The following is a 20,542-nucleotide window of genomic DNA, read 5'->3' on the forward strand; positions in this document are numbered from 1 at the left end:
TTCTATTAAGAATTTGTCTCCAGCGTTGGGTCACATAGCGTCAGTCTTCAGAAAAGATGGCTGACAAAAATACTAGGATGGAAGCAATTATAACGTCAGAACGAATCATGCGAAAAATGTACAGTTGAGAGGATTGTTAGTTAATGTAGAGACAGACGATTATGCATATTTTTTTGTCATGAAGTTAATTTACAAAAATCGCTATTTAGCAAGCTAGCTAACATTAGTCAGCTAGCTAGCTTTGTGGGTGTTGTGACATGAGGATGAAATTGTAATTTGTGTTTTAGGTACTTCTGAGAACTAGCAAACCAGGCTGTCATCTTGAGTAAGTGTGGATGCATTTACTGCAAATTGAATGTACAATTTTGTAAGCTAGACTTGCTAATATTTGCCATGCAATGCAGCTGAAGTAGGGTAGGTGAGCTAACTATTTTATTGCTTATTGTATAGTGAAGGATAAAAATAACTGTATGCTTATGGATGTGTGGCTAGCTATGTAGCCAGCTATGTAGCCGATCTGTGTATGGACCCTAAAACGTTTTGATATGATTATTAGTTCAGAACCTAGCTATGAACCTCCAGCTATCATAGCTGGTTGTATTGACTTCAAAACAGTCTGAATGGCATCAATGAAGCCTATGGATTGAGTAGAATATAATATACTTTATTGTGGCAAGGATGCAAGTCGTATATACAGTACTTTAAGGTATTCAGACCCCTTAACTTTTTCCAAATTTTTCCACGACGTTACAGCCTTATCCTAAAATTGATTTAACGTTTTTTTTCCCATCATCAATCTATACACTATATCCCATAATGACAAAGCAAAAAACGGGTTTTTAGAAAACAGAAATATCACATTTATATAATTATTCAGTCACTTTGAAGCACCTTTGGCAGCGATTACAGCCTTGAGTCTTCTTGGGTATGACGCCACAAGCTTGGCACATCTATATTTGGGGAGTTTCTCCCATTGTTCTCTGCAGATCCTCTCAAGCTTTGTCATGTTGGCTGGGGAGCGTCGCCACACAACTATTTTCAGGTCTCTCCACAGATGTTAGATCGGGTTCAAGTCCGGGCTCTGGCTGGGCTGCTCAAGGTTGTTCGGAGACTTGTCCTGAAGCCACTCCTGCGTTGTCTTGGCTGTGTGTTTAGGTTCGTTGTCCTGTCGGAAGGTGAACCTTCGCCCCAGTCAAGTCCTGAGCGCTCTGGAGCAGGTTTTCATCAAGGATCTCTCTACTTTGCTCCGTTCACCTTTTCCTCGATCCTGACTAGTTTCCCAGTGAAAACATCTCCCCACATGCTCCACCGTAGGGATGGTGCCAGGTTTCCTCCAGACGTGACTCTTGGCATTCAGGCCAAATAGTTCAAACCTGGTTTCATCAGACCAGAGAATCTTGTTTCTCATGGTCAGTCCTTTAGGCGCCTTTTGATCAAGCGGTCTTAATACTTTCCGAATGCACTGTATACAGAAACATATTTTTTTTAAAAACAGTACACTACACTTCCTATACATTATGTAAATACTCACAGGTTCATCTCAATATCTAATTTCCTTCATCAGCACTGATCCGAGGACACCGGATAGGTGTTGAATTTCATCAAATGAGACTTAATTTCAATCGGTAGAGAATGTGATCCAAATCAAGTGGAGAATGTGAAACGCGTTATTGAAAGTTCATTATCCAAGTGTTATAAATACATAGTACCTGCATTATAAATACAAGTTCAATTTGGGGAGGTGTGTGTGTGTGTGTGTGTGTGTGTGTGTGTGTGTGTGTGTGTGTGTGTGTGTAAAAGGGAAAGAGGTAAGAACAGAGTAGCAGGGAAGTCTGCATTTTTTATTTAATGAATTACAGTGCTGCTACTTAGGTCTTCACAATTTACATATTGTCTCTAGCGGTGTCTCCTAACCAGCCTTGGGCCCCCAGTTGGCCCAAAGGTTATCTTAAGTGCGGGTGAGGTGGCGATGACGGGACTGGGGGTTGGCATCCTCTTTTCACATCAAAACATACATGCAGACGAGAGAGAGAGAATGAGAGCATGATTAAGCGTGGTTTTGTTTTTTATTATAATGTTGTCATCATAACCATCAGGAGGTGAAATGCAAAACTGACCTTGGATCATTAACTCTGGGACTACTACATCTCTATCTGTATTTCAATGTAAAGCATCTCTTTAATAATACTTCCTGTTAATCCAACCAAGTGACCTCTCACCTCTAATCATGCTGTGCCCTCTATGTAGCCAGTTCAGATGCGGGAAGAGTTCACTGACAGCTGATATAACCGAAAGGATTTTGGGAGAAGGGGACGAGGGATGAAGTAAAGGAGACGAGGGGTGAAGTGAAGGGGAGAGACTGTTATTGAGAAAATAAGGTAGTTAAAGAGTGTTCAACAGGAATCTGTGTGTGTGGCCTCACCTGGTGTCCACACTAAGTGGCTGTAGAGTACTTTATTCTGAAAAACATACACAGACACACAAGGACAAACAATATAAGGTAGTTATACAAATAATGACATGTCTTACTATTCTGCATGGTTGGTCCTCTTGCCTGTTATTAGAAGGTGGAAGGAGCCACAGTTACACACCTGAGCCTGCTTACTGCACAACACAATCCATCAGTCCAATTTGATAAATAAGTGGGGGTTATAGGGTGGCTAATTGTTCCCCCAAAAATATATATGGGTGACACTGTGTTTGTACAGACATCATCACCCTTACCTAAACCGAGCCCTTACCTGAGAAGTAGAAATCCAAGGCAGATAAACTGGGAATTGAATAACTACAGTTGATATAGTGAAGTAAATTGAAGCATACTCTTATTGCAATGGGGATGGCTCTTAAAAGAGCCTTTGGTTGTGCATCGTGTAGTCTTTGGTGTTGCCAGGAAACAGCACCCTCTTTGAAGTAGGAGGTGAAGATCTTCTGCACACGGAATGCCTCCTGTGCTGCGTTGTTGGCCCCGTCCTTGAAACATCCTGCAGAGCAGTAGACCTCTCCTCTGGCACATGGCGGCGAGCTGCAGATCCCCTCCTGGTCCTCGTGTCCATCCTCATGAAGTTGTGCTGGACACAAGTAGCCTTCACACACGCCTGAATTCCCCCATGAGGCAGTCCCAGATGGCCCTGGTCACCCAACCGTGCAGTGCTCTGCACTGTAACTGTAAGCAATCGTTTTAAAGGAGTCTCCAGTTGTAAGGTATCTGTTGGAATATGGAATATGTCATTGTTAGACTTTTACTTCATCGGGTCATTGTGGATTACTAAAGGATATCTCTTATAACAAATCATGGTAACATTAGATAGATGCATGAGCACACACGTGCATGTACAACAGCAGGCTTATATCAAGGATAGCATCACACATGAATACATAAATACCACTTGAAGCTTGATGAAGAGTTGGTCATTTGAATCAGCTGTGTACAATAGTGCTAAGGAGAAAACAAAAATGTGCACCCCTTCGAGTTCCCAGGACCAGGACTGAGAACCACTGCTCTTCATTGGGACCTCTTCATCTGCAGACAGGCCGTAGCAGCTCTCTGTATCTGAGGACAGAAAACATCACAAGAAAGACTTCATTGCTTAAATTAGACAGCACTGAATATTATGTTACTATTATCTCTGTACTCACTTCTAGGGACGGGAACTACACTATCCAGAATAGCCTACTCTCCCATCTTTGACAGTTGGCGCTGCTATCCTTTCACCCTTTATCAGTGTTAGCTAGTTACCTACAAATGCATTTCATTTTTTTTTTACAGAATTTATTTTTACCTTTTATTTAACTAGGCAAGTCGGTTAAGAACAAAGTCTTATTTTCAATGAAGGCCTAGGAACAGTGGGTTAACTGCCTTGTTCAGGGGCAGAACGACAGAGTTTTACCTTGTCAGCTCAGGGATTCGATCTGGCAACCTTTCGGTTATAAGTCCAATGCTCTAACCACTAGGCTTCCTGCCGATTGACATGGTAATAAACCAATACTATTGGAGACAAGTTGAAAAAACGGACCCCTTTGATGCTGTACGTTAAAGTGTGCCATGTCACGACGAAACGTACGGCACTTAATATTAAATTCAGTCAGTTGGTATCAAGGGACGTAACGTGTGCCAGGAAAACATTCCCCACACCATTACACCACCACCAGCCTGTACCATTGACACCCAGGATGATGAGGCCATGGACTTATGCTGCTTACGCCAAATCCTGACTCTGCCATCAGCATGACGCAACAGGAACCAGGATTCGTCGAACCAGGCTATGTTTTTTCCACTCCTCAATTGTCCTGTGTTGGTGATCGCGTGCCCAGTGGATCACCTGTCCATTGATCTCATCTTGTTTTTAGCGGGTAGGAGTGGAACCCGGTGTGGTCGTCTGCTGCAATAGCCCATCCGTGACAAGGACCAACGAGTTGTGCATTCTGAGTTTCCGTTCTGCACACCACTGTTGTACTGCGCCGTTATTTGCCTGTTTGTGGCCCGCCTGTTAGTTTGCGCAATTCTTGCCAATGAGCTGTTTTCACCCACAGGACTGCCTCTGACTGGATGTTTTTTTTGTTTCACCATTCTCAGTACAACCTATACTGTCATCGCGTGAAAAGCCCAGGATGCCCGTTTCTGAGATCCTGGAACCCGACAATCATACCACTTAAGTCGCTTGTTTTTTTCCCATTCTAATGTTCAATCGAACCATAACCAAATGGCTCTGCCTGTCTGCCTGCTTTATATAGCAAGCCACGGCCACATTACCATTTTCTTGAACGTGATTGTGTACCTAAACTGGCCACTGGGTGGGTGAGCCATTTATTTGATCTTAAATATGAAGCCCGCTAGGCCCAGCGTCTATCTCCAACATTCAGATATAGGAGTCAATCATCCTCAGAGGGCCAAGAACTGTGCTATTAAAATTACATCACAGGGCCACTACTGCTAAGTAAATGAACAGATAAACAAAGCTCCGTTGCCATGAAGATCCCAATTAATGAAATCATTCAATTAACTCCTGGCTGTCCGGCTGATGCAACATGAGGAATCTGACGCTACAACCTGGACTTGGGTAGACTTAACATAGTAAATGTAAATCCAGGACACTCAAAGTAGTATTATATGATCATTTGGTATATGGTATGTGTTAATTTGTGGATGTCCATCATCTAATTTTGTATGATATGTTACGAATTGTAATTTGTACAATATATTATGAATTTGCAATACGTACAGTACCAGTCAAAAGTTTGGACACACCTACTCATTCAAGGGTTTTTCTTTATTTGTACTAGTTTCTACATTGTAGAATAATAGTGAAGACATCAAAACTATGAAATGGCACGTATGGAATCATGTAGTAACCAAAAAAAGTGTTGTACAAATCAAAACATGGCTACTTTGACAGCTTTGCACACTCTTGGTATTCTCAACCAGATTCACCTGGAATGCTTTTTCAACAGTCTTGAAGTAGTTCCCACATGCTGAGCACTTGTTGGCTGCTTTTCCTTCACTCTGCGGTCCAACTCATCCCAAACCATCTCAATTGGGTTGAGGTTGGGTGTTTGTGGAGGTCAGGTCATTTGATGCAGCACTTCATCACTCTCCTTCTTGGTCAAATAGCCCTTACACAGCTTGGAGGTGTTGAGTCATTGTCCTGTTGAACTCAAAGGGTTTTCTTTAATGGAAGCTTCTCTAATGTCAAACATGTAAAGTGTGGTGTACCGCAGGGCAGCTCTCTAGGCCCTCTACTATTTTCAATTGTTAACCTGCCACTGGCATTGAACAAAGCATGTGTGTCAATGTATGCTGATGATTCAACCATATACGCATCAGCAACAACCGCTAATAAAGTCACTATAACCCTTAACAAAGAGTTGCAGTTTGTTTTGGAGTGGGTGACCAGTAATAAATTGGTCCTGAACATCTCTAAAATGAGTCGCATTGTATTTGGTACAAATCATTCCTTAAGCGCTAGACATCAGCTGAATCTGGTAATGAATGGTGTGGCTGTTGAACAAGTTGAGGAGACTAAATTACTTGGTGTTACCTTAGATTGCAAACTGTCATGGTCAAAACATATATGGATTCAATGGTTATAAAGATGGGGAGAGGTCTGGACGTAATATAAAGATTCTCTGCTTTTTTGACACCACACTCCAAAAAGTTCTGCTGGCTCTAGTTTTGTCTAATTCTGATTTATTGTCAGGTCGTGTGGTCCAGTGCTGCAAGGAAATACCTAGTTAAGCTGCAGCTGGACCAGAACAAAGCGGCAAGTTTTGCTCTTAATTGTAATCAGGGGGCTGATATAAATACTACGTATGCCAGGATCTCTTGGCTAAGAGTTGAGGAGAGACTGACTGCATGACTTCTTGTTTCTGAAAATGTTTTAAATCCCAAATAGTTTGCATACAGTAGTCAACTTACACACAGCTCTGACATACACTTATCCCACCAGACATGCCACCAGGGGTCTATTCAGTCCCCAAATCCAGAACAAATTCAAGAAAGAGTATAGTATTATATAGAGCCCTTATTGCATGGAACTTCCTTCCAGCTTATATTGCTCAAATAAACAACAAATCTGGTTTCAAAAAACAGATAAGCAACACTCGTGGCGCAACGCCTCTCCCTTATTTGACCGAGAGTTTGTGTGTATGCATTGATGTGTAGGCTACATGTGCCTTTTTTTATGTACGTTGTTCTGTCCTCTTTACGTAGCTGTTCTTGTCTTGATGTTCTGTATTATGTTTCATGTATTGTGTGGACCCCAGGAAAGTAGCTGCTGCTTTTGCAACAGCTAATGGGGATCCTAATAAAATATCAAAATCGTCTGAGACCAGGCTGGACAGTGCTCTGACACAATAGTTTTCCCTCTCAACAGGCAGATCAGATGGTTTCCCAATGATCTAATACCACTGTCATCTGTATGTGTGTGTAAATAGGTTAAGAGTCAGTCTGTCGGAGTCTCCTGGCAGATTTGAGTGCTGATGCGGATTGTATCTAACATTGAGAGGGCACTTCAGACTTGTGATGATAGGTCTTTTATCTACTTTGTGTGTACTTGTTAAGTGATGAGTTTATATTGATGGGGGTAAATAAACAGATTGCACCAATACCATTTAATAATGTGGTCATAACCAGTGGTGGAGAGTTTGATGCCTGAAATCCTCTGACCCTAGACTTGGTGAAAGTCCTCCTAGTGTTTAATCTGACAGCTGTGTCTGTATTCTGACCCGAGTGTGTTGTCCCTGTCAGCTACCTGAATGACCTGGAGAGGATAGCCAAAGCAGACTACATCCCCACACAGCAGGATGTGCTGCGGACCAGAGTGAAGACCACTGGCATTGTGGAGACACACTTCACCTTCAAAGACCTACACTTTAAGTGAGTGGACCACTGACTTCCCTGGTGTGTGTGCGCTTGTGTGTCGGTGCACCAGTTCCCTATTGTGAATCAAAGGTTCCTCCTTCATATTCTGATAAGTATTGTTCTAGCAGAAAGCAGTGATTTAGTTTCTGTCTGTTGATAGTGAATGTGAGATGGGTAACCTGATCCTGCCTCATAAGTTAGCTTCAGGATCTGGTTCATTTTGAACCCACTGCCCGCACCACTGCCCAAACGCAAAGGAACCTCTGTTTCTTTCCTCTGTCTTTGTTCTTCACACCAAGGCACCATCTTGTCTGGTTGTTACTTTGAAAAAGCAATTTCCAGCTGACTGATCTGGTCTGGTTCTCTGTGTGTCAGTTTGTGTGTATGGTGGGGAAGTTGTGAAAAACTGATGGACTGGCCGGTTGCATGGCTGTTTGCAGGCTGGTTTATGTGTTCAATGGCAGTGGCTTCCGAAATCCGTGTTCATTTGAATGTGGGAATAATCTACATACATAGACATCTATTTGTACACCACCAACAACCCCACACAAATAACATGCCCTGCAGCAGTGTTAGCTAGTGTTTAGCTGGGCTGGTGGAATCAGGCTACAGTGAGTGATATTAGAGCTGATGAGAGCCCAGTTGAGGTGAGCACTACTCATTACAGCCCTGAATATTACAGCCCTATGTGTTTGCAGGCTTACACAACCTACTAACACATAGCATAGCAGCACTCCATTACATATGAAATTCACGCAAATATCAGCAGAATTTCTAGCAGGGCTGACAGTACAAAAAATAATCTGACAGTCTGTCTGGTATCTGCCAAACAAGACTTCCATGCCACTGTCTCTGCATTTCCTCCTATTGTCTATTTTCAAACGCAACCTCCCTTGTGGTGATGATTAAACGGGCACCACAGCCGAGACTGGCACTTCCACAGCGGGCATCTTCTCATTTCGCCCATGTGCCCGGTCGGTTTGCTATGTCCTCATGAAGAAGTCATGCGGCGATACATCGTGGCAACAAACAAACAAACCCAGATCTGCTCCCTCAGCGCCTCAGCCCCATCTGTCCTGTAACCACGGCAACTGCACTGTACAAAAATGGCGACATAATGCCAGGGAAAATGGCATGCTCTGTGCAGCGAATGTGCTACGAGTACAGAGAGACCCTCAGGCCTCCCTTCTCTGTGCCAATCCTGGTATAATGGAATGTGGGGGCTCCTCCAGGAATGTCACATCATCATGGTGCTTCCCTCTCATTAGTGTAATTATGGATCCCAATACAGAGGACATGAATGGCCCTGCAGAAAACCTCCCCTCGGTTTCCAGACCCAAAAGAGTGGATAGGTGTTAAAAAAAAACATTGGGGAAATCCCATAAGCCCATGAATCTGTGGAGCCAGCATCATATTGTTTACACCTTTCCACTTCTTCACAATCTGCACTCATCAAATGAGATATAGGGTTAGACTAGAGGTTGTTCTGGGAGTTGGTGCTGGGCATACAGTACAGTACCACTAGTAAACGGCAGTAAAAGGGTGACCCTCACTGGCTGCTTGTGTCCCTACAGAATGTTTGACGTGGGCGGTCAGCGTTCCGAGAGGAAGAAGTGGATCCACTGCTTTGAGGGAGTTACAGCCATCATCTTCTGTGTGGCCATGAGTGCCTACGATCTGGTGCTGGCTGAGGATGAGGAGATGGTGAGGCAGGAGATTGTTTTAAGTACCACTGACTGGATCTCTCTTATCCCTTTTAATGCAGTTTTATTTCTAAAGGAAATTACCTCACATTAATTTTGAGTTGTCTTGATCAACTGGAATTAAATCATGTTTTGTTTTCATTCTCTCCCTTTAGAACCGTATGCATGAGAGCATGAAGCTGTTTGACTCCATCTGCAACAACAAGTGGTTCACAGAGACCTCCATCATCCTGTTCCTCAACAAGAAGGATCTGTTTGAGGAGAAGATCACACACAGCCCCCTGACCATTTGCTTCCCAGAGTACTCTGGTAAGACCACAACACAACTTGGAATCCCCTGAATGTTCCATGTTCTCTTGTAGTTGGCAGTGCTTTACGCTGAAATTCTCATGTCAGGCTAGGAGGTGTCGTTTTTACCAGTAAAAGGAGTCTAGTGGTAACAACCCCATGAATCCCATCAGTAGAACAGATCAACCTTCTCCACCTGATACTAGTTTTCTCCTGACGCATACAGACTCAGTAGCACAACCATTCAAATTCTATGGGCACAACAATCCTCCTAACCTCCTCTCCTATGCCCAGGTCCCAACAAATTTGAGGAGGCGCAGGCCTACATCCAGACCAAGTTTGAGGATCTGAACAAGAAGAAGGACACCAAGGAGATCTACAGCCACTTCACCCAAGCCACCGACACCAAGAACGTTCAGTTTGTCTTCGACGCTGTCACCGACGTCATCATCAAGAACAACCTGAAGGACTGTGGTCTCTTCTAGAGCCTGAGAAATCGTCAAGGTCAGCTTCTACATATGTACAATAAAGCACACACTGGGATCTGTTCATAAATGCACAGAAACCAGCTAGTTAATGTGTTTTGAATGAAAACTTCAAGGTTAACTTTGGATGCATTAACCTCTCCCTCTCTCTGTGTTCCCTCCGATTACTTGAACAGCTCTGACTATAAGGAAGTTTGGAAGAAAAACGTTGTGAAGGAATGCACTGGCCCACCACGATTTCTGCTTTGCTCTGCTTTTGTTAAAGGCACCTAAGAGACTGAGAACTCGGAGAGCATTGCAGAATTTCAACGATTGCTGATCCAGTTGCTCGTATTGTTAACTCTTTGGGCTAAGACCACAAATCAAACATTTGTTATTCGTTTTTTTTCTTAGTTTATTTTCAATTATTAGAGGCATTGGAAAAGGTTTTTATATAAATGCGTTCATTTTACTTTAGAAAATCTGATGTGCAGTGCAAATTCTATTAAACTTTTAATCGCATAAAGCTTATTTTGTAAAAGAAGAACGTGCATGGATAGAGATTATGAATGGAAAAAGGAAGTTCTTTTTTATCATGTTTACATATGTTCCTCATTCATAGCCAAACCGCATATTTTTCCTGCATGACTCGAGATGGCAAATATATTCGCTCTGTAATCTGCACAGAATATCTTAACATTCCTTTTACAAAATCTAAATAAAAATATTAAAAAGTAAAACAAAAAAACCTTCACAACCAGGGGAAGGAATGGCAAAAATTCTAACTGATTTTAAAGTATGTATGTACCTAACATTATTTTTTTATAATACCAATTCCATGTCTTTTGCAGTATGTTTGTGCCTTCACTTAAGTTTACAGCCGATTCATAGATATGCTTTTATCAGTACTGTTTGACCGACTGTATGCCTACATTTTTCTTCCATTTTTCTCACACCATCTTAACGATAAATAGTGATTGAGGAAAGACAAAATCTAATTGGGAAAAGGTTAGTTTTTTGGTCAATATTAAAATGCTTTGAAAGTCTTATATAATGATTTAATTTAAATAAAAATAAAGATCACCTGATTTACTTGCTTTTGTGTTTTCCTACACATTTAGGTCATTTTCACATACTAATGGACAGGTTTTTCATAGAACACAACAGATCATTTCATTCAAATCAGGTTAGAGCTGTTGGTGTAATAAAACCAAAACAAACTGTTATTCCACACGTTAGACAAAACAACGTACACTGCATGACCAAAAGATAATCTCATTTATAAATCATGGGCATTAACATGGAGTTGGTCCCCCTTTGGTGCTATAACAGCCTCCACTCTTCTGGGAAGGCTTTCCACTACATGTTGGAACATTGCTGTGGGGACTTGCTTTCATTCAGCCACGAGCCATTAGTGAGGTTCGGCACTGATGTTGGGCGATTAGGCCTGACTCACAGTCGGCGTTCCTATTCAGGTGTTTGATGGGGTTGAGGTTAGGGCTCTGTGCTGGCCAGTGAAGTTCTTCCACACTGATCTCAACAAATTATTTCTGTATGGACCTTGCTTTGTGCATGGGGACATTGTCATGCTGAAACAAACTGTTGCCACAAATTTGGAAGCACAGAATCTTCTAGAATATGATTGTATGCTGTAGCAAAGATTTCTCTTCACTTTAATTAATGGGCCTAGCCCGAACCATGAAAAACAGCCCCAGATCATTATTCCTCTTCCACCAATCTTTACAGTTGGCACTATGCATTGGAGCAGGTAGAGTTCTCCTGGCATCCGCCAAACCCAGATGTGTCCGTCGGACTGCCAGATGGTGAAGAGTGAATCGTCACTCCAGAGAACGTGTTTCCACTGCTCAAGAGTCTAAATGTGGTGAGCTTTACACCACTCCAGCCGATGCTTGGCATTATGCATGGTCATTTTAGACTTTTGTGTGACTGCTCGGCCATGGAAACTCATTTCATGAAGCTCCCGACAAACAGTTATTGTGCTGATGTTGCTTCCAGAGGCCGTTTGGAACTCAGTAATGAATGTTGCAACCGAGGATTGACTATTTATACGTGCTTCAGCATTCAGCGGTCCTGTTCTTTGAGCTTGTGTGGTCTACCACTTTGAGGCTGAGCCGTTGTTGCTCCTAGACATTTCCACTTTACAATAACAGCACTTACAGTAGCTCTAGCAGGGGAAACATTTGATGAACTGACTTGTTGGAAAGGTGGCATCCTATGACAGTGCCACATTAAAAGTCACTTAGCTCTTCAGTAAGGCCATGCTACTGCCAATCTTTGTCCATAGACATTGCATGGCTTAGATTTTATACACCAATCAGCAATGGGTGTGGCTGAAATAGCCACATCTACTCATTTGAAGGGGTGTCCACATACTTCTGTGTATATATAAGGTATACTATTGTTGATGCTGAACTACATGAGTACACACACAGGAATAGTAATTAAGGAGTAGCCTCCACAGCAGGTCAGCATGATTATGTATTAAATAGTACCTTTTAAAATATCACTCTTACAAACTTCAAATCGACCTGTAATTGAAATCACAATTATGCTAAAATGCCTGATTGTGCACATACTATGAATCCACATCATATGAATCCACATCATATGAATCCTCTTCAGCTCCAGATGGTATAAACAGCACATACCATCAACAACCTGCACTGATTTAAGACTGGACGTCCCCTACAACCAACGCCGTTCACCAGTGGAAGAGTTGAACAGGTAACTGCGCCCTGAAACTAACAAAAAAAACATGTTTTCCAATTACTTCTCACATTTTAGGCCTGAACCTGAAAACGTTGGATTAATTAATATGCTTTGATAAATTGCAGAAGATGTTTAGCTTAATATGAATATTGGAACATTTTGGTGGTTTGTAAGCCCTTACCTGGATCTTGTGCCTTCCCATCAAACCTCTGAGAGAACAGAAATGACCGGTTAGATCTCTATTAAGCCTGGACCCAATGCTGACTGTAACCCATAGAGTTTTCCATAGGCAATGGACACCTACCATCAGGTCGTCTTGTATGCTGGCTTTAGTTAGACTGAGGCTGCCATCTAGTGAGGCCTTGGAGAAACACATTCAAAGGTAAACTCATGCTGTTTCACATATTTATTCTCAGCAGGATGCAATTGGAAACCATTGATCCAACTTGCCTGATCATTTTCACTGGCCCCATTTTGACTCACTTCTGTGTTCATTTTGCCGATCTCTTCCCTGCTCAGATAACATTACACAGTACGTTGTGAGTTAGTGGTAAAATGTTTAACAATTAATAATGGCTTATAATTCAAAACTTGGTTCTGTAATGGCACTCACGTCTTATTTGATGGAGGTTCAGGCTCATCTTTTGGTCCCCAACCATAGACGCTGCAGGGATAAACATAAAATTCCTATTATGGACTGTTACAAAAACCTAACTCCTGCTGAAAACCCTGCTGCATCCATGGGAGAGCAGATCTTGTAAACTCTACAGTGAGCGGATTAACTGAACAGAGGTTGTCAAGGACCAGAGTTATGCAACCTTGCTCGACATCATCTGATCAGACTTATTTTTAGGTGGTCAGTGTGTGCGAGGGGAGGAGGGGGGGGGGAATCACCGGCTCAGAATGGCCCAGATGAGCAGACTTGTGACCAGCAGGAGCAGGACGCCGGTAACCGTCACCACAGCAACAAACCAAGGCTCTGGATCCCAGTAGTCTGACATCACTGTGACCACCTGTGGAGGTTTAGCCTAGAGGGACAGCAAAGATATGATAGTCTCTTATGGGCCTCCTGTTGTAAAAGGTTTTCCTTCATATGCAGTAGCTGTGTTATAGTGGTTTGTACCATGTCTCTACAAGGCTGATCTTACTGTAGTAGTAGTAGTAGTAGTAGTAGTAGGAACAGTAGTGGTCCAGGGAACTACGTAGATGTAGGCCACAGCCTCAGTGTGATGCCTGCCATCCGACACAGAGATGGTGACTTCAAACATGGTGCGGTCATAAACCCCATCCACCACGTAGGAGAACATGTTTTTGGAGACGAGACTCAACCCGGTCATCAGAAACCGGTCCACTGCAGCACCTGTCGTGAATGAAATCACACGTGCTCAGATATGCAAACATACTTTTAACAACAAATCTTTAGCTGACTTAGCCTGAGAGTGCTGGGGAATTTTGGTGAAAACTGAAACATATACTCAGTTACGCACACACACTGTGTACCGTTAGTGATGGTAGCTGTTAGTCTGTCGCTGTCTGCATCAGCGCAGCTGAGTGAGAGGATGGGGAGTTTATTAGACAAGGTGGAGAAGATGGTGGACTCATAGGAGATTGGGTCACACACTGGAGCATTATCATTCACATTCTGACAGAGAAGAGAGAGGATGGAATGGATACACAGTAATCATTAGTTTTCACAATTTACATCCAAAACCATTTTTAATCTATGGTATTATATGGATAAATATCTGAAAGTATGTACTCTGTTATCCTGTACTAGATACATGTACAATGGTGCTTTAGCTCTCTGTCCATTCCTCACCTCCACTTGTACAGTGATGTCCACTGTTCTTCTCTTGCGGTTGGTACGGTCCATATCCTGCTCATAATCCTCAGCCTGAACCCCCACTACATACACCTGCTGCTCCTCAAAGTCCAGCTCTCCGCCCAGATACAGATCCCCTGGAGAGAGAGATGCAACATATTTATGGATGTTAAATGTTAACTAAGAATCTTAAGCTGATCCCTGTGTGCTCAGCTGTAGCCTCACCTCCCTCTGGATCAATAGTGAACATGGTGTCGTCTCCTGTAGTGATTGAGTAGCGGATGTTGTCAAAGGGCCAGTCTGTGTCTCTGGCCACCACCGTCCCCACTGCCGTACCAGGCCTGGTGCCCTCTGGGACACTGAAGAACAACGTCTGAAACACTGGATCATGTTCATTGACTGGGGTCACACTGACCAGCACACGCACCTGGGCTGGATACGGAGAGAAACTGTGTTACACTGCCACCCTATAACTTTGAAGTAAACTGCTACATCTATTAGATGATGGTGTACTGTATACATGACACACACAGGGAACAACACAACGTGAACTGACATGTGAGAGGAGGGGTGCCTGTGTCCGTAGCCAAGATGGTGGCCTCATACTGGAAGTTATTGGTGGCCATCTCAGCAGAGTCATAGTTCAGAGTGTTGTTAACCTGGCAGACAGATTGAATTGAGCCCTGACTTCATCAAGACATCCACTCGAATAGTAATAGTACATCAAATATTATGCATTGTTAAGTCATTATCATGGTTACCTGGAGCTGTCCGTCTTTGAGGCGGAATTTGAACAGTGATGATCTGTTATCGACGAGTGTGAGAGACACACTCTGGTTACTGACGTCAATGTCAACACAGGTCAATGAGCCCAGGCTGCTGCCCACCTCAATGGTCTCTGACACCTCCAGCCTACAACACAACAGGACACACGGTCTGTGTTCAACCTGGCAAACCTGGCATTTTCAAAACCATTTACGGAAAAGGTGAAATTATTGAACTGTTTAAATTCAATTGGATTATTAGACTACATTTCTATAAACATCTGTTTTATTTGAGCTAATATGTATAAGAATAATTAACGTCACACACTGCATAAGAGCCTTATCCCAGACCCAAATGGGTTTTCTCTGCACTGATTAAAAGCAGTAATTCAGACCCAATTATCTCCAACCTCTGTCCAATAATGCATATCATCATTCATAAATAGGCTGTAGTGATAATGATAGTGGGTGTGAAGTAGGTCATACAGACTGGGTGGTCATTCATTTGTAATGAAGGAGACTGCATCTTAATGATGCTTGTCTTGTCCTAATGACCACCATTACTCTAACCCTGTACATCCCTATATCCTCTCGACGCCAATCCCCCCCCCCCCCCCCCGTGAATCAGGCTTTAGGACACTGTGGTCTGGACCCCAGTTCTGGGAGTTATAGTCATGGTCACGTAACGTGGTCATGGAAAACTCCTGGCCATAGACATGACCTATAGATTACATCAAGGACATCATGTAATCAATCAAAGATATACATATAGGGCTGATTTTAGTCAGGTGCCCAGTGATCCAGTAGAGTCCTGTTACTTACACAAACACTGAGGGGGAGCAGAAGGGTGGGAACTCATTGACATCCAAAACGTTGACCGTGACAGTGGCGGTAGCGGAGCATTCCACTGCCACGCTGTAGGCTCTGACCAATAGAACACTGTGGGCCAGGGCCCGCTCCGCCTCCAGGTCCAGGTTATAGGCTGTTCTGATGACACCGTCCTCTGATAGGATAAGAGACAGGAAGAGCGACAGTTCAACACTTCGGGGGCAAATCCTTCACTGTTAGCAGATGTATTAATCGACCAAATGACACTGTATAAACAGTAGATGACCGTAGAATGCACAGTAAAATACCATACATTTGTTTTACAGCACATTGTAAGACCTTTATGTAATTTCAACAGTAAAATACTGTAAAATGCACAGTAAAACACCATAAATGTGTTTACAGTATTGTGGGAAAATGCGAGCGGGCAACGAGTCTCTGACTCATTAATATATTAAGGTGTGCCTTGTAAAGGGCTATATTTGTTGCACCCATGAGTGAGAATGCTGTACCACCACAGGATAAAGTAAAAACTGTATTTTTGGAATTCTATAAACAATGTCCTGAAATTCTACAGTAACCAATTGCTGCCAGTAATTTACTGTAATTCAGAATACAATATCATACCTAATTTTTGGAGCGCCAAAAACCTTTTGAACACCAGTGGGTGCATGGTCTTGTTGTTTCTCACTCATTAACATATTTTGAGGCTATATTTGTTGCACCAGTGAGAGTCCTGTACCAATTTAAGTGATATTTAGTAGTAGTTTCCTCAGAATTAAATGTACATAGGGAACAGATCATTTTTCACTGTCGAGGATTTCAGAAAAAGTTAATCTCAAATTATGATTCAGCCATTTATGCATTTCAATGCATAGAGGATATTATAAAAACATTGATTTTCATCACATAATATTGGTGAGATAAGATTTAGAAAATCCAAACCTCTACCAATCTTGAAATGGGGATAATCTTTCACAAAAGTGTAGAGTACATCAGGGATGGTGAGGTTAGCTCTAACAGTAGCTACAATATCCTCGGGTCCTTGGTTCTCAAAGATGGACACATTCTGGGAAACAAGACTGACAAGAGAACTTGGTTAACCACACTTTTAACATTTAAATCTGATACAATATTGTGTTTATCATAAACCCTATAAATGAGACCTCTTTGGACTGGGAGTGATAGATAAACATTACGAAGGCAAGGCATCATTCTGTTGAACTCACAGCAGATCCAGAGGAGGGTTGTAGACTTTCAGCACCTTGATCCTGACTGTCCCAGTACAGTTAGCCCCTTGTTTGTCTCTCACAACCACAGACAGTATCAACTCCTGTTCAACAGCATCACACGAGGAGGAAATCATTCTGATAAAACAAACTTCTAAAACATGTATTTATACATAAAGGTATACATAATATCACACCCTCACCCTTGGTCCTGTGTGGTAATCAAATGGTTGGCTTGAGAGGATGCTGCCGCCTCCACTGATGTGGAACTGTCCTTTGGAGGAGTTGGGCAAGACCTGACTGATAGAGAACTGCAACACAAACCCACAAACCTGAACGGGTATCAACACTCGGTCTAAACCTATACTGAATAGGATTAGGCAATGTATTGGTACAGTAATACAGTTGAGATCAGAAAGTCATGAGGAGGTAGTGTGTTTATTACAGAGAGTGTGTCATTGCGGTCTGCGTCGGAGGCCAGGACAGTGTAGAGAGTCACAGGAACAGGAAGGTTCTCTGGGACATGAACCTCAACTCCTGTACAAAAACACTCATCAGACCATCTACTCATTACAACGTCCCTCGATCAATAAACTGACCTTATAACATAGTAATAACATCGTAGTAAACATGTAATAAATAGCCTTGTAAACCGTGTTTAATGTATGTGTAGTGGTTGAGGTGAGGTTGTGTTACCAGGCAGCTGGAGCAGAGGTTCACACTGGGGTGTATTGTTCTCATCCACCACTCTGATATGGAAGGTCTGCTCTGCACGGCCTGATGAGGTGACCAGGCCCAGACGAACACTCACCATGCTGGCCTTCTCATAGTCCAGAGAACCGCTCAACACTATCTACACATGTACACAATATTAGATGCAAAACATGTATCTTTACTAATGTCTCATTTGTTCACGTGCAAAACAGAGGTTAGGGTTGAACTGTGATCTGGACATAACCCTAGAGTTATGGTTGTTGTTGAGGATTGGGGTTGTAGTTGTAGTAAGGCAAGGGTTATTGTTGTGGTCGAGGCTTAGGGTTGTAGTTGTAGTTGAGGCTAGGGTTATTGTTGTGGTCGAGGCTTAGGGTTGTAGTTGAGGCTAGGGTTATTGTTGTGGTCGAGACTTAGGGTTGTAGTTGAGGCTAGGGTTATGGTTGAGCTGGGATGTGGACATGAAGTTAGGGTTGAGACTAGGGTTGAGCCGGGTTGTGGACATGAAGCTGGGGTTAGGGTTGAGACTATAGTTGAGCCGGGCTGTGGACATGAAGCTGGGGTTAGGGTTGAGACTAGGGTTGAGCCGGGATGTGGACATGAAGCTAGGGTTAGGGTTGAGACTAGGGTTGAGCCGGGCTGTGGACATGAAGCTAGGGTTAGGGTTGAGACTAGGGTTGAGCCGGGCTGTGGACATGAAGCTAGGGTTAGGTTAGAATGTTTTTTTTTTAATTACGTCTTCATCAGTATAAAAAGCAGATGAGAATAAAGATGCCTGAGAACTGATATTTGACAAAATTGGCTGTTCCGACCTGGACATTGAAGATACCAGAGACGTTAGTAGGGTTGACGATGGGCGTCTCAAACACTGCTAACTCTGGGTTGACAGAGAGGATGTTGACTGTGGGGAGAAGACTGGAGCTCTGCACCTGAAACTCCACCACCACACTCCTGGGACGGGTGCTCTCCGATACAGACACAGAGGCAGGGAGACCTATGAACCCTAGAGGGAGCCACAGCACAGTCCGCGCGGCTCTAAAATCTGAACAGAACAATCAGAGCTCCTGCCCAAATCGAATCACATTGTATTTATCACATCTGCCGAATACAACTGGTGTAGACTTTACAGTGAAATACTTGTATTACAAACCTTTCCCAATTATGCAGAGTTTAAAAGATAATACAAAATTAAATAGTAACTTACACAAGGAGTAAAATAAAATACACAAGAATTGAGCTAAATACAGGGAATACCAGTACCAGAATACACCACTGCACTGAATATAAATATGTAGTGTAGTAGGGCATAGCTACTGATATACTGGCATATTATACATGGTGTAATAGACTACTGTACAGGGAGAAAGAGCGAGACAGGGGGATTAATAAACTATATTTATTCAATGGTATTAGAAATACAAGATGAATGGCTTTAGCACACAGCAGTGCACAGGGGAGCACTGCAGACACACAGTTAGACACAAACTCCTTTACTGACAACAAACACAGGTAACTCACCAGTCGCTATGGAAACACACGCTCCTTTGGACCATGAACAGCACAGAATAAGATTAATTAATGAGAGCACTTGATCGATTTTGTTGTAGTGTATCTCTCATCAGACTTTTGACTTCACAACATTGTACAACTGTGGCAGTATAAAATCAGGTTCCATGGTACATCTCCACTACATATACAAAATGTAATAGTCTCAACTTGTTTTGGAAGTCCTATTTTCAATTGATAGAGAAAGGTGGGCTTTTAGTTATGATGTCCATCTACAGCTTGTCCATCGGAATCCTCGATACTTTGATACTTCGATACTCGATATTTCCAACTGACGCAAGATGTGAGATGGCGTCGACAGAGAGGACTACCTCGCTTCTAGTCCTTAGGAAACTTTTACAAGCATTTCGCTACACTTGCAATAACATATGCTAACCATGTGTATGTGACCAATGAAATTTGATTTCAAAGATAGATAGTTCTTAACGAACTCACCGGTCAAAATGTGAAGCTGTAAAAAAGGTGTTGGGAGCAGTAGACGGATGAGATTGTAGACACCCATAGCTGGAGGTTAAGGCTGGTGTCGTTGACTGGGAAAGCTGATTATCTGGACTGTGTAGAACTGGGAAGACCTAGTAGAGCTAGTAAGGCTGTGTGTTCTGTGTTCTTCAGCCCTGGTTACCAAACAAACATACCCCTCCTCGGATGTAAAGTACATGACCATATCAACTCTGCCTGGTCCTGACACATTTATGATCCTAAAGTCAAAATGAACTGATAACATGTTGTATTGAGTAAAGAGACTGGGCAACATGTGAAAACTACATAGCAACACATGTATACTGACTGACACATTAGATATGCTCTGTAAACCAAGCAGGGAGAAGGAAACGCCTGGATGTTCCTAAAATGAATTCACATTTCAATCCGTCATCATGCAGTAATGGTCAAAAACCCACTCAAAGAGGCAGAGTGTAATTACTTAGGCCTAATGCATGTAGATAAAAACAGACATAATTGATCCAAAAGGTATGGGCAGAGGCATTTACAGCTGCTATTATGTACATAGAAAGGTTTATCATTGAGGTGTGCAGTTGTTAATGGACAGAGACATTATTCAATTATGAAGAGGGACCCTTT

At 42.6% G+C, this 20,542-nt stretch overlaps 2 protein-coding genes across 3 annotated transcripts in view; one reads left to right on the plus strand and one right to left on the minus strand.

Annotated features, from left to right (window-relative positions):
- LOC110494281 (guanine nucleotide-binding protein G(i) subunit alpha-2) overlaps positions 1 to 10,711 on the plus strand; it is a 111,858-nt gene extending 101,147 nt beyond the window's left edge. The window contains exons 6-10 of the mRNA XM_021569224.2: positions 7,244 to 7,372; positions 8,932 to 9,061; positions 9,216 to 9,369; positions 9,643 to 9,852; positions 10,010 to 10,711. Of these exons, the coding sequence (XP_021424899.1) occupies positions 7,244 to 7,372; positions 8,932 to 9,061; positions 9,216 to 9,369; positions 9,643 to 9,833 (604 nt within the window). The 3' untranslated portion in view covers positions 9,834 to 9,852; positions 10,010 to 10,711. The remainder of the gene's footprint in view (positions 1 to 7,243; positions 7,373 to 8,931; positions 9,062 to 9,215; positions 9,370 to 9,642; positions 9,853 to 10,009) is intronic.
- Positions 10,244 to 20,131, minus strand: LOC110494280 (cadherin-related family member 4). Of its 2 annotated transcripts, none has more exons than XM_036950367.1 (21): positions 19,898 to 20,131; positions 19,415 to 19,438; positions 18,709 to 18,899; positions 17,882 to 18,038; positions 17,631 to 17,722; positions 17,389 to 17,496; positions 17,186 to 17,289; positions 16,902 to 17,038; positions 15,951 to 16,131; positions 15,126 to 15,276; positions 14,921 to 15,023; positions 14,590 to 14,796; positions 14,362 to 14,501; positions 14,043 to 14,184; positions 13,691 to 13,902; positions 13,437 to 13,570; positions 13,156 to 13,206; positions 13,026 to 13,053; positions 12,847 to 12,903; positions 12,724 to 12,751; positions 10,244 to 12,574 (listed from the first exon to the last, which is right to left on the minus strand). In XM_036950367.1, exons 1-21 carry the CDS (start codon positions 19,962 to 19,964, stop codon positions 12,519 to 12,521), a joined length of 2,370 nt encoding a protein of 789 aa, XP_036806262.1. In that variant the 5' UTR covers positions 19,965 to 20,131; the 3' UTR covers positions 10,244 to 12,518. The 2 variants fall into 2 exon arrangements, with proteins under 2 accessions (XP_036806262.1, XP_036806261.1); XM_036950366.1 differs by having other exon boundaries at positions 12,993 to 13,053; positions 19,898 to 20,130.
- Positions 20,132 to 20,542: the final 411 nt, after the last annotated feature.

Source organism: Oncorhynchus mykiss, chromosome 17 (genome assembly GCF_013265735.2).
Source record: "Oncorhynchus mykiss isolate Arlee chromosome 17, USDA_OmykA_1.1, whole genome shotgun sequence".
In the NCBI taxonomy this organism is placed as follows: Eukaryota; Metazoa; Chordata; class Actinopteri; order Salmoniformes; family Salmonidae; genus Oncorhynchus; species Oncorhynchus mykiss.